We start from the raw sequence: 12,925 nt of genomic DNA, 5'->3' as shown, positions 1-12,925 counted from the left end.
AGAAAGTGATAAATTGTCGTGGGCAGGGACCGAACCTGCGACTATCGGATAAGGTGTCCCAAAAATAATCTAATAAAAGTTAAGTATGATATTAACGTTATCGCAATGTCAAGTGAACTTTTTTCGATAATACCAAGATCTTATACTATATTACTTCTAAACGTTGTCTAAACGTACCAGGTGATGTGCAGTTTTTAAATTTTGAAAAGCCATCTGACAAGGTGCAACATCAGCGACTAGTTGCGAAAATTTCTCACTAAAACAATATTATCTTAATGTTTTTGGCTGAATTCATGTATTCATGATTAATCGGGGGCAATTTGTTCATGCCAGCAGTCATTGTTCAGCCAGAAGCCCTGCCCTGTTCGGTCTGAAGCATACCATTAAGGCATATTCGGCTGACTCCGTTTTTCCTCTGCAGAAACAAAGCACCACAAAAAGACACCGAAGAAGAAACATGGTGCACACCATTAAATTTATACTTGCACAGAGCTGGTATGAGGATATTGCCGCGAAGCGCATTGCGGATTGTGTTACGCATGGCGATACCGCCGGCACGCGGCCTCATCGTGGTCCAGGATGCACCGCGATTCATCTGCGAAGATCGTGGCCCGCACGTCGACCATTCGTTGATTACGAGATAGCCCCAGATTCTACGACGACTATCTCGCATGGTGAACGCGCTTGCAATCCAGTGGGGCATTCTGTTCCCCGACGGCCGTCGAACACGCTGTCCGCCCCCCGCTAAGCCGATGTGTATATTTTCCTTTAGTGGGCGCAAGTCCGCCAAATAAACGGATTCCCTTCTATTTCTACGAGCCTCCCGGTCTCCTGTCTTCGGGCTACCCTCACTCTTACGTGACAATATCACCCCTATGGCAAGTCTGGAGAGAGCTACAAAATATTCCACATTACTTTTTGTCATGTCGAAGACATTATTATAATAATAGGTCGATTTCTCATTACTAATCTTTGAAAAATAGGCTTAACCTTCTCGCGGGAAAACTTTTCAAGCTTTGGTACCTCAGGCTTGCGGTACTGCCACGGGTATATCTTTTCTGCCGTGTAACTACTCAACTACTACCATTTTCATCTGGTATTGAAAACTCTTCGTCATTTCAATAAGGCAAAATCTAACTAATTATTAAATTGTTCTCATCAGATAATACTGCAGTCTTGATTACAAGCTCGATAGCATATTACTTGTACTTTAAATTTATTGTATTGTACGCATTATTGCCATTTTATTCGTTTTGAACATCCATTTCTTTAAAAAAACATTAAAAGTCTCAACGTGGCACTCTTGGCTTATCCACTGAAGTAAGTACATGTCATACATTGAAGGAAAACGAACAAGCACAGAAGAACTCTTTTATGAAAACTATCCGGTTCTAGGCGGATATCCCAGCGTAAGTATGCGCCACCAATTCAAGGAACTTGACTTGACACGGTGAGCGCTGAATGAACTGCACTGACCTTCTTGTGAAAACTGCAGTTTCGGAGCAGTTTTTTTTTCGTCATTTCGAGAGCTAATGCTGGTACCAAATGAGAGCTTATTCTTCGAAATCTTTTTATTCCAGAGGGATTTTAGAAATTGATGTGCCACTTTTACTTTTCAGTGGCCAAGTAACCCCGCCACGGTGGTCTAGTGGCTAAGGTACTCGGCTGCTGACCCGCAGGTCGTGGGATCAAATGCCGGCAGCAGCGGCGGCATTTTCGAAGGAGGCGAAAACGCTGTAGGCCTGTGTGCTCAGATTTGGGTCCACGTTAAAGAACCCCAGGTGGTCAAAATTTTGGGAGCCCTCCACTATGGCAACTCTCATAATCACATGGTGGTTTAAGGATGTTAAACCTCACATATCGAGTGGCCGAATAAGTCAAAGTGTTCAAAAGTTGAATGTTTCTATAAAGCCCTGCACTTCAAACTTCACTTGCAATTCGGAACATGTTTTCTAATGTGAGTCAAGGTGGCGCTTTCATGAGGTGTCGGGATTGTTGTGTATAGATCCTATTTTTTCGGTAACTTTTCGAGAGATAGCTGCTATGGTTATATATTAGCGAATAACGACGCTCTTTCTTGGAAAGCGCGCTTGTTTACAATGGCGACAACACTGTGGTAAGCTAAATAGCGACGTTCGAGATGTCAAGATGCCTGAGCTCTGAAATACAAAATAGTCACTATGAAGTAGAAAAGCGAAAGCTTGCCGTTCTGTTGAGCTTGCGAAGCGCAGTTCTCCAATGGACATACATTAGTGATATCAATGGCCAATAAAAAGTAGGGAAGATTGCCAGCATTGTTACACAAGTGTTATTTAAGTCATGCACGTATGGTGAGATAAGCTGACTTTATGGTCGTCCGTGAATATAAAGAAGCACGCCAAACTAGTTCGAATAAAAGTTAACGAACAAGCCGAGTAAGGGGAAACGTTTTTCCAAGTATTTGGTACCGTTATGGTGTAGCGACAATGAGACATGACAAATGCTGTCGCTTGGGGACTATTTTACTTTACGTATATTTTCGGGTGCATCAACTGTGACACGCCGAGACAGACGAATGGTCTTGCAAAGTTGTCATTAGTTATCTTTTGCGATAATCGAGAGAGTTTAGTGTTGAATAGTGGGATAAACGCAAAAATAAATAAATCCGTTGCATGGAAGGGGTAGATATTAGTCTTCAAACTTCTAAAATACAGCAGGTGACGAGAAAAAATTCGAGCAGCTATGCACGAGTGGGGTGAGGGCGGAGGATCCAGCGCACCTGGTGGGCATACATTCTTTTATTATTCCCTCCTGCCCACCCCTATTCCTTACCCTTTCCAGCCGTTTCCTATACTGTATATAGTATGTGCGGCATTACTATTATGTGCGGCATTACTGATTGAAATTCGGGCTTGCTGGTGCATGCTGCCGACTAAAAGAGCGCTAACTAAAAACAGATGAACACGAAAAGGGCGCCCGATGTGGGCGCTTTCTTTCAACATGCGCCTTTCCTCAGTCGCTTCCTTATATATCCGAGGAAACGCATCGCATGGCATACCATACGCACGAAGAACATATTCTCAGAAACTACAGCTCTTGATCACTCAGGGTGAGCGACGCGGGTCACACACGGGCGGAAAGTAGAGACGAGATAGCCTCAGCCCAAAAAATGTCTCTCGCAAGCCGGTTTTGTATCCTCTTGAATACTCCACATGCGCGGACAGCGATGCGCCGCCGTAGAGTCTACAATTATTGGCTAACCATCCACAGCGTCTATTTTCAATCTTTCACGTTGTTCGCTAAATCTGCCATCAGTTTAAAGCCCTGTGTTACCATTATAATGTTTGACGCAATAAAAATGAGAACTTACATACAATGATGAAAGGAGAAGTATGGGAAAAGTATAAGAAAAGCAGCATGTGCCGCTTTCCTTCACGCAGGAAATCGACACATGCTGCGTGAAGCGAACAGCCAAAAATTAGTGTTTTATACTCAGCGCAGTGACAGAAGACGGCGCTGACTGACGCTTCCACTTTTAAAGCGCATGTGTACCTTCGGAAGTGGACTGGGAAGTCAGCGCCACTGTAGCTCAGTGGTAGAGCGTTGAACTAACTTGCCACTAACGTCCACTTTTCTTGCTTCACATGTACACTACAATTACTTCTAATAACACTTCCTATGTTTTACTTGGCACAGTGTCTAAGAAAAAAAACAAGCCCTTAAATTCGCCCTTCTTTCCTTCAATTTTTTCTGCCATACGAAAGCAGGATGCGACACAGGACGTCTATTGTGCATATAGCAAAAGCTCTTTTGTGCTTGTTAACCCACCTTTCGCAGTTTTTCTTGAAGTTTAGTGAGCCGGAAAATGACAGGGGCGAGGTAAGTTATCGCAGAACGAAAATTCCAAACACTAGAACCTTTGCCAAGATTCACAGCGTATATAAAAATAAGAAAGAAGAGAGGGGATGTAATGAAGAGTAATAGATAAAAAGTAAGATAACTAGCCGAAGGCACAGCGTGGCGATTAGCGAAGTCGAAATTCATGTAGGTGTGATGGAAAAAATAACACAACCGACGGAATATTAGCTTCTAATAATCACCTGGAAACCTCAATTAAGTAAATCTATATCATCTGAAACAACGATTACCAGCTTTCGAACCGTGTCCCCGCGATAACTATTGAACATTTTTTCTATCCTGCCTCAGATATTAAGGCAAGTTCAAGTTTAACTGCAGAAATTGTAGCCTACTTCATTGCGTGCGTTTGAACATATTGTGACTAATATGTATTTGACGCAGTGTGCCATTTTAATTATTCCACTTGACGTGTCGCTCTTATTCTCTGCGTTAACAAATATTTGTTAGGCAAACTTTAAAAAAGTGTTAATTATAATAAAAAGAATGTTTACTTAGCATTATTACTACAAATATTGATAAAGGGTGTTGAAAAATTAAGGTCCAATTCACTTGACGGAGTTTCCACTTCCGTGCGATTTGCAGGTGTCCAAGTCTACCATATTCATTCTAAACTGTTTTGTTAAAAACATACACTGTGTGATTTGTCAAAAACTGTTGGTTTTATTATATTGATATGTTCTTTTCACTTCAGCTTCGAAGGAAAGTACACAGGCTGAAACAATTGTCCAACTTAATAACAGCTCTTTCAACCCACAGGTTTATGTGACACCAATTGCAGCTCGTCAAACACAGCTTCATCACGGTCTCGCCACATGAGACCAGAACAAACATTTGCAAATTTCCATTCCTTCCACGCGTGTAAAACGATTAGAATGATCGGAATCTATCAAAAGTAATAAGCACAAATTCTGTTGAACGTTTATTCACCTAATGTAATCGCCATTGTCGCGATAGCTAATCCGTCATTTCCTATTTTAATTGTTCCTATATGTGTCTTGCGTGGCTATAAGAAATGTTCATGCGCATGCAATGCGTTTTTACTGCAACTTTTTGTCAGTCACATAACTTTTATTTACATTGTTATTCATGTTTCTTCAATGTATGTCCTATTTTAGTAGTCACCGCTACAGTGGCTATATGCCTGGTTAGAGCACCCGCCTCCAAGGCGCGATGTGCCGGGATCGATTCCCAGTGCCGACGGAACACCCACCGGTTTTTCCCAATGGGTAGAGGAGTACACGGACCTGGCACTCGGTTGTTTCTAGGTACTTATCTCAAAAGGTAGCCCGATAAGTTTCTGCGAATGCCCCTGGGCGTACCTTAACCCACCACTGCATTGGTGAAATAGTTGGGCATCCGCCGCAGCTGTGGGAGGCAGAGAATTGCCGCCACCAGGTACCTACTAGTTAAACAGGTACAAGCGCACCTTCGGTCTGGTTCTCGGCAGAATGAAGTTGTAGACGCTTGAGAGGGCACCCACCTCTTGGGAAATTTGCGGCATGGTAACGCCAGACCTACAATTAGGGTCATCCTTTTTTTCAGCATTTTCCCTGATTATTATTGGTGTATTGCCCTCTTGCTTGAATCCAAATAAGGTCTTCGGTATTGCGCAAATAAATAAATAATACCTTTTTAATGATAATAAATTTTGAAGCGACCTTCGTATTGTTACGGGACGCAGTATTGTAATCTATCAGTTTTTCCCACTGTTGTTGTCAATTAAATACTTATCTCCACATTCCAATGAAGGTCCCATTTAGATGCATATTACGTGACCGCTTTCATTACATACTACTTGCACGTTGAATTGGGATATAATAAATCTTGTTTTGGTATACTCTGATATGATTTTTCTTTACCTCATTGTTCCATGCACATAAACAAGCAAACTAAGAAACCAGAACCGCTCAAGAGGTCAACAGCTTCACAAAGCGTCACTGGATTTCGCCCTAAATTGGTAACACTGTATTATCCCGCGCGAGCAATTGTTTCGGCCAGTGGCTGTTCGAGTGTCCCGCCACCACTTGTCACGACCTTATTTCGGTTGCTGTATCAGTGTTTGCGCCGCTGATAAGGAATCTGTGACACCGGATGCCTCTAGTTCCGACACCATATAAGAACCCTGGCTGGGCCGGGGCACGTCATAAGAGCTGGTCCCTTTAGTAACCACGCGGGTGGAAGCTCGACGATGGAGCGGTGCTCTGCCAAGCTCGTCGATCAACGAGGTATCACCAATCGACAACCGTCGAGCTATCACCAATTGACAACCGACAAGGTATTACCGATTGACGACCGATGAGTTATCCCGATCGACAACCATAGAAGCGTCACTGATATGTGAGGGACCGGATTACTCAACGCCAGAACTTAAGCACCGAGTCAATGCATCTGAAAACGAGGCTATATCGAACGTATACGCAAAAGGCATCTTGGCTTTTTTTTTTCGTTTGTGAAAATATTTGTTTGATACCCTCACTTTATATGCAATGAAGTTTGTGTTTGTTACTATCGAGTCCCGGTAATCATTTCGCATGCTCAAAATGTCGTACCAGGCGCCGTTTCACGCGCGACGGTTACCTACATTTCTACTGTCCAACAATGGCTGTTTACCGTGGCATAACTCACCTCCGGAGCGTGAGGACATAGGTTCGAACCCAAGCACTGTAGTGGAGTGGAAAACTATTGCATGCATGCATTCCTCGATTGCTTTTAGCATCAATCTTATGTGTGTGAGAGAGAAGTTATTTCGTGTATGCATTCATGCATTCATTTTAGCATTATTATTATGTAAGAGTGAGAAAGAGGAGAGATAGACAATGTTCTCGTTTTATCAGCACAGAAACTCCTACGCACCGAAGCTGTCGTCCCATAGCTGTACTGGAACGCAGGCCCCCACACGCATGAGTCTAGTTCATTTGCACATCACGCTGACGCGACGAATAACTAAACGAAGAAGCGAGCCCATTAAAGGCTATTTACAAATATAATCGCGAGCGACTACACAAAACCCTCAAAATGGCCGGATGCGAAATGGCCGGATGGGTGTCGCATATAAACACGGTTCTCATTCCGGGTGCAATGTGTAAAAAGAAAAGCTAAAATAAGGCAATGGGTTTATTCTCTGTTCTTCACGACCCTGTCCGGTGTCATAGGTAAACGTGTTTTCGCAGTTCCTCATGCACTCGTGAGACGAAGCTTCATGGCTGAATAGGTAAGTCGGTGCGGTGGCCTAAAACGGGGTCGTTTACACTACAATATTCTCTTCGTGTACCTATTCTATAGGCATCGTAGTTGATGCCGTTATTCATTACGCCTTGTTGGGAGCAGAAATTGCAATGATTTCATTTGAGTTGCGTGTATTTTGCGGCGAAAGCATTTGTTCAATGTAGCAGAAATCGAGGGCCGTATCTGCAGCATAGCTATCATCATAGGGTGTTTAGAGTGTTCTAATAATGGGAAAAAGAAGCGGTAGCCATCGCGCCAATCTCATTTATTACACGAATCTTTCAGTTCTCAAGTGAAGTGGTAGCCTTATTTTTTTTTTCAAGTAATAATACCCCAAATATTTTGCCGAAACTGTTGATCTACTTGTTCGTGAACCTCAGGCGGATTAAAAACCATCGCGCTATTATCACACAAAAGGCGTGCCTTTTCGTCATATAAGACAGAAATATCTCCCCATAAAAAGCCTAATAAAGTATAAAACTGGACCTTTGAGTCACTGATGCAGATAAAGACGGAGCTGGTTCTGTCTAGCAAGAACGGTCACTTACCACTCAAGTTTTTATGAGTGCAAGAAATCATTCAGACTTCCTCACGGTATTATATATTCTGGGGTGCAACACTTCCACACTACCGGTAAACACAGCTTAACGCCTGTACGTAATAAAAATCTATTCGGAATTAGCAAAGTGCCATCACTGAAAATTCTTTCGAGAGGTGCTCATAAAGTCAAAGTTGGTTGAAGTGAAGCGTGCAAAAAAAATCAAAGACAAAGTAAACGAAGGACACAAGAAGAGTGCTTTCTTTCAACAGAGAATTTTAATGAAGAAAGATCAAACATTTACACATTTTTATTGTGCATGCTCTTACAAGGCAATAAAACTGAAAACACTTCTTCTTTGACAATAGGCATCTTATCTTAGTCACGTTAGCGGTAATAATCTAAAGGGGATAACGTTGAAGCAATACTTATAAAGGAGATATTTCGTTATGATGGAGCGCAATTGCGGGTTCACTGACACAGCTTTTTTCTGCCGTTTTAATTTTGCTTCGTATACTTTTTTTTGTTAGCAGGTCGCGGTGGTGGAAATGAACCCTCGTTCTCAAAAAATCTGCAGTGCAACCGCAGTCCCAGCCGTGAATGGCCAAGTGTGTCAAAGGCACAATACCAAAGAGAAAAATCGAAGTGTTTTCGCTGCCAAGGATAAGGTCGGCAATATTTGGGCGGTGGTGCGGAAACGCACTGAAAACAGCCTATTGTTGCATAATGCCTGCGCTATTAACTACGACAATATGCTTTTACAATGTGCCCTTCGAGTTGTAAACAACATATCATTCGCATGTGGAAGCATTTATATTGACCAGCAGGGGCGTTGGGTGAACTCGACACTGAAGAAGCACCAAATGTTTTTACGGAGTATTGTGCCCTTGACACACTTGGCAACGGACTGACAGGACTGCATGTGCGCAGCAGATTTTCGAGAACGAGGGTTCTTATCCGCCACCACGACCAGCTGGCAAGGAAAATACTTGAAGCCCACAGAATGCAAAGGGGTAGGCAAAATGGCGTCAGTGAACCGTTCATTGCTCTCAAGAAATATCAAATTTTGCTTGTGAACTGCTCAATTGTTTTTAGAATATTAACGCTAACATTGTTAAGATGAGATGCTTCGTGCCTATACGGATTTTTTTTCAGTTTTCTTGCCTTGTAAGAACATGCGCAAAAAAAAGGTACATGTTTGGTGTTTCTTCATCAAATTTATCAGAAGAAAGAGAGCACTCATCTTGTGTCCTTCCTTTACTCTGCCTTTGTTTTTTTTTTGCTGTTTACTTTGACCAGCTTCGAATCGTTACCAACATGCCATATATTCAATACTATTTAGTACTATTAAGCGTCAGAGAAGTTAATAGTATTACCTTTTCACACTTAGGTACTCCGAAAAAAGAAGAAATTCCTGCGCTAAACGAAAATGAACAATTTCGAAGTCACCCACTTTTTCAGTTTCACTATATTAGTAACTTCAATGATTTTTGTAACTGCGGTAGATATGCTGGCACAAGCACTTAAGCTAGAATTAGCTGATAGTATTTGCATTGAAGGAGTTAGTGTGGTGCTCAGCAGATCTGGTATTATGCGGGTAAAATACTGATCGAGCTTTTTTGCCACAACACACGCACATTTGCGAAAAAGATGTCTAAGCACTTTAGTTTGAAATGATGAATCTTCTTTCATTTCAGAGGACGAATGGTCCGCAAGTTGTTGTAATGGAGCAAAGAAAGCCTTACTATCAAGTTATAGACGGCATCCCGAGAAGTCCTAGCTTCTGCCCGGAATTATTGAGAGCAGCCTTGGAGTTTTGCGCACAGAAAGACGACGTCCTCATCACCGCATTCCCCAAGAGCGGCACACACTGGATGCTGTACATCACACAACTGATTCTAAAAAAAGGTCAACCTGTGAGTGGCCTAGAAGAGTTCACGCACAATATGCGCCTGCTGGGAATCGTTCAAATCGACGGTTGGAAGCCCAATCTCCCCCTGCGCCTGTTTGCCACCCACTTTCCATTACGGAAAGACACCATGAACCCAGATGCAAAGTACGTCTATGTAGCACAGAATCCGTGGGACTTGTGTGTCTCCGATTTCCACCACGTTACCACGTTCGATGTATTTCGCTTCCGGGACGGAACGTTCGAGGAATTCTTCGATGCGTTCCTGGACGGCGACTGCGCTGGCCAGGGAAACTACTTTGATCACGTGGTATCGGCCTACGCCTTGAAAGATGAGTCCAACGTGTTCTTCGTTACCTACGAGGAACTGAAGGCCGATGCTCGGGAGGTGATTTTGAGACTAGCCCACTTTCTGGCCGATGAGTACGGCAACATATTTGAACAGGACGCAGAGCTGCTACAGAAGCTTGTAAGTCGATGCTCCAGCGAAAACATGAAGCGCACTCTTGCACCTAATACATTTAAAGACATCGATCCTGAATGGCGCAACGCCACTGAAAGAATAATGGCAGCAAAGAGCGAAACACTTGTGGAAAGCGACAAGCAATTCAGCTACGTCAGGAATGGAAACGTTGGTGGCTGGCAGCCTTATTTTTCTCGGGACCAGCTGCTACGCTTAGAAGCAAGAATAAAGAAGGTGGAGCGGCATTCCTCTGTTATGAACCTTTGGAAAGACGTAAGAGAAGCGGCGCTAAGGCAGATTGGGATGAAGGAAAATAAATGATGCAAAAAAACAACATCAAATCTTTAAAAGGGAAATAATTATGGTGTTTCGCTTTATCTATGTGCCTCAAATTAACACTGTCGATAATATGGACAATGTTTGCCAAGGGCGTGCTGAGGCATGGCCGCTGGATGAAAGAGCGCACGGGTACGGCCCGCCGCGTGTTCCACAACCGGCGTGACAGGTCTAGCTCCCGAACCACCACTGCGACACAACGAAGGGGGGGGGGGGGCAGTTTTCGCGAGCACTTATAGAATCTCATGCGCGGCACGCTTGCGGTAGTTACTATTGAGCACGTGTATCTCTGTGTGACCCGCGAAATCTTCTTTTAATATCCGTCTGGCGTGTGCGCACCAGGTACTTACCGACCTTGCTTTTAGATACCTGTAGCCATTGCAAATTTTTGGTATTGTCTTACCCGAGATGGAACCTTGCACGCCAACCTGTGTTCGCGAAAGTAAGAATTGTGACCGCATTTTACTCGGATCTTACAAGATCACAATTAATACATCCGGAAGAGATACTTTTTTTTTGGAATCTAAATATTTGGGGTCATGTGAGTATGTCGCATCAGAAAATGCTGCTTCAAAGTTGATCACTTCATTTAGAATATTTTACGTCAGAAACTGCAGTTGCCACTATTCTTTTAAAACAAACTAAGATGGACTTCTCACTTCCTCCAAATATGCCCTAATATTCAAACAATGCAGTATTAGATGCAACAGCCACGAAATATACTTTGCATGTGTGTGATCTCATAACATTGGACTCGAGCCTCTTTGAAATTTCAGTGACTGTAATTTAAATGCTGGCAAGTGAGCGAGCCGTTATGAAGTGAATAATATGAAAACTGTGAGACGAAAAGAGCGATGAAATGCTGCACAATGTGAACACAACCTCTTACGTTCCTGCGCTTATGAGTGTTTCGTCTCTTTCCGTCTCGACGTTGTTGTGATAATGCAACTAATTCATCAGTGAACGCATAATCAAAACAAGATGTGTGAAAAAATTTTATTTATTCTCAATTTAGCCCTGACCCTGGCATTTTTATTTTTTTTACTTCTTTACACTTTTGCATAATCAAACGACTCAACAATTGCTACAGCTTGTGCGCCCAACTGTTGGCTTCTGTGTCTATCGACAATAAAACCATCCGTTCGCTCTTTTCATGTTAGCCTCTCCACGGGCAATGGCGAATCCCGATAGCACTCCAACACGCTTGTATTCTGGCAGTCTCCGTCATGCGGTTCCTTCATCCATTACTGTTTATTTGTTCTGCTATGTATCGTCGACAAATGGGCACTTGTGCTCGCTCAAACGAAAGCACGTCAAGTGCACTGCCCTACAGCAGCAGGGGTTTTGCGATGTGTACACATAATAAAAACGTGGTTGTCACTTAACACGGTCGTATATATATATATATATATATATATATATATATATATATATATATATATATCACAGCTGGTAATTTTTTCATCCACTTTTCTTTCTTCTTTCTTCTTATTTACATTCCATTGGTTCTAATAACTTCCCCTGTACATTCCTTGGCATTACTGTCTGTTATATCTCATTAATATTGTGTTAAACCACAGAAATACGAGCCCTTAGGTATACACTTCTCTCCCTTATATATATATATATATATATATATAGGCGAGAGATAAATCCAATGGTTCCGGTAGGAAATGCAGTCGAAAAAAGGAAGACGACAAACGTACGAAACGCAGTTTTTACTAACGTTTCGGCAGGTGGGCCTGCCTTCGTCGGAGGCAGGCCCACCTGCCGAAACGTTAGTAAAAACTGCGTTTCGTACGTTTGTCGTCTTCCTTTTTTCGACTGTATATATATATATATATATATATATATATATATATATATATATATATATATATATAAAAATATATATATATATACTACTGTGTACCAGATAACATGAAAAATATTTAAAATATATTTCTTTGATACGGTTTCAGAAATAAAACCTGTGAACGTCTATTGTAAAGTGTTCAAAAATCAATTGTCAAGCACTCTGACGGAGCAAACGCGAAAGTGCTGAATAAACGTCACAATATTCAAAATATGTTAGTTTAAGACATCCTCAGAAATAGAACAATGACTTTGTCACGCATGCAGTGCCATATGATTCAGCTACATGAAGTGTGGATTATTCTGTCAGCCTCAGAGCAAGAAGCTGGTTCTGAAAAAAAAAAGTCAGGTGCTCGGCACGCACAGGAAAAATCAATTGGTTTTTAACTAAATAGTGCCTCGTAGTCTACTAAATGTGGGATATCTCATCGCTGTGATAAATGAGATTTGAAAAAAAAACGCCGAATAGAAAAAATGAGTTGGTCACTGTTGCCACAAACACCAGCTAATTTGCTGCGGCTGTGGCCCCGAGGGAGCCGCCGCCTTCGTTTCCCCGTCCCTCCCGTCCCCGCCCCGACGTGCTGCAGCGGCCGCAACTTACCCTGCGGCTGACACGCACTCTCCCATAGAAATCCGCTCCACGCGGCAGGCCGTACCGTGCGCTTTTTGATCCAGCGGTCGTGGCTGCGACATTCGTAGTCAG

At 42.6% G+C, this 12,925-nt stretch overlaps 1 protein-coding gene across 2 annotated transcripts; it reads left to right on the top strand.

Moving 5' to 3' along the window:
* Positions 1-6,057: 6,057 nt before the first annotated feature.
* On the top strand, positions 6,058-11,754 carry LOC119165669 (sulfotransferase ssu-1). 2 transcript variants are annotated; one of them, XM_037417766.2, is made up of 2 exons: positions 6,058-6,172; positions 9,358-11,754. In XM_037417766.2, the coding sequence occupies exons 1-2, from the start codon at positions 6,086-6,088 to the stop codon at positions 10,351-10,353; spliced, it is 1,083 nt and encodes a 360-aa protein (XP_037273663.1). In that variant the 5' UTR covers positions 6,058-6,085; the 3' UTR covers positions 10,354-11,754. The 2 variants fall into 2 exon arrangements, with proteins under 2 accessions (XP_037273663.1, XP_075728560.1); XM_075872445.1 differs by lacking the exon at positions 6,058-6,172 and adding an exon at positions 6,775-7,108.
* The last annotated feature ends 1,171 nt before the right edge of the window (positions 11,755-12,925 follow it).

Source organism: Rhipicephalus microplus, chromosome 8, assembly GCF_043290135.1.
Source record: "Rhipicephalus microplus isolate Deutch F79 chromosome 8, USDA_Rmic, whole genome shotgun sequence".
Taxonomy (NCBI): domain Eukaryota; kingdom Metazoa; phylum Arthropoda; class Arachnida; order Ixodida; family Ixodidae; genus Rhipicephalus; species Rhipicephalus microplus.
The sequence above is the reverse complement of the archived record's forward strand: the minus strand, read 5'-3'. Positions and strand labels throughout refer to the sequence as shown.

Bases quoted from the DNA above. Each gene is read 5' to 3' on its own strand.
- LOC119165669 (XM_037417766.2), top strand. From the start codon at position 6,086: ATGGAGCGGTGCTCTGCCAAGCTCGTCGATCAACGAGGTATCACCAAT. The intron at 6,173-9,357 runs GTATTACCGATT...CTTTCATTTCAG, and splicing joins ACCAATTGACAACCGACAAG to AGGACGAATGGTCCGCAAGT.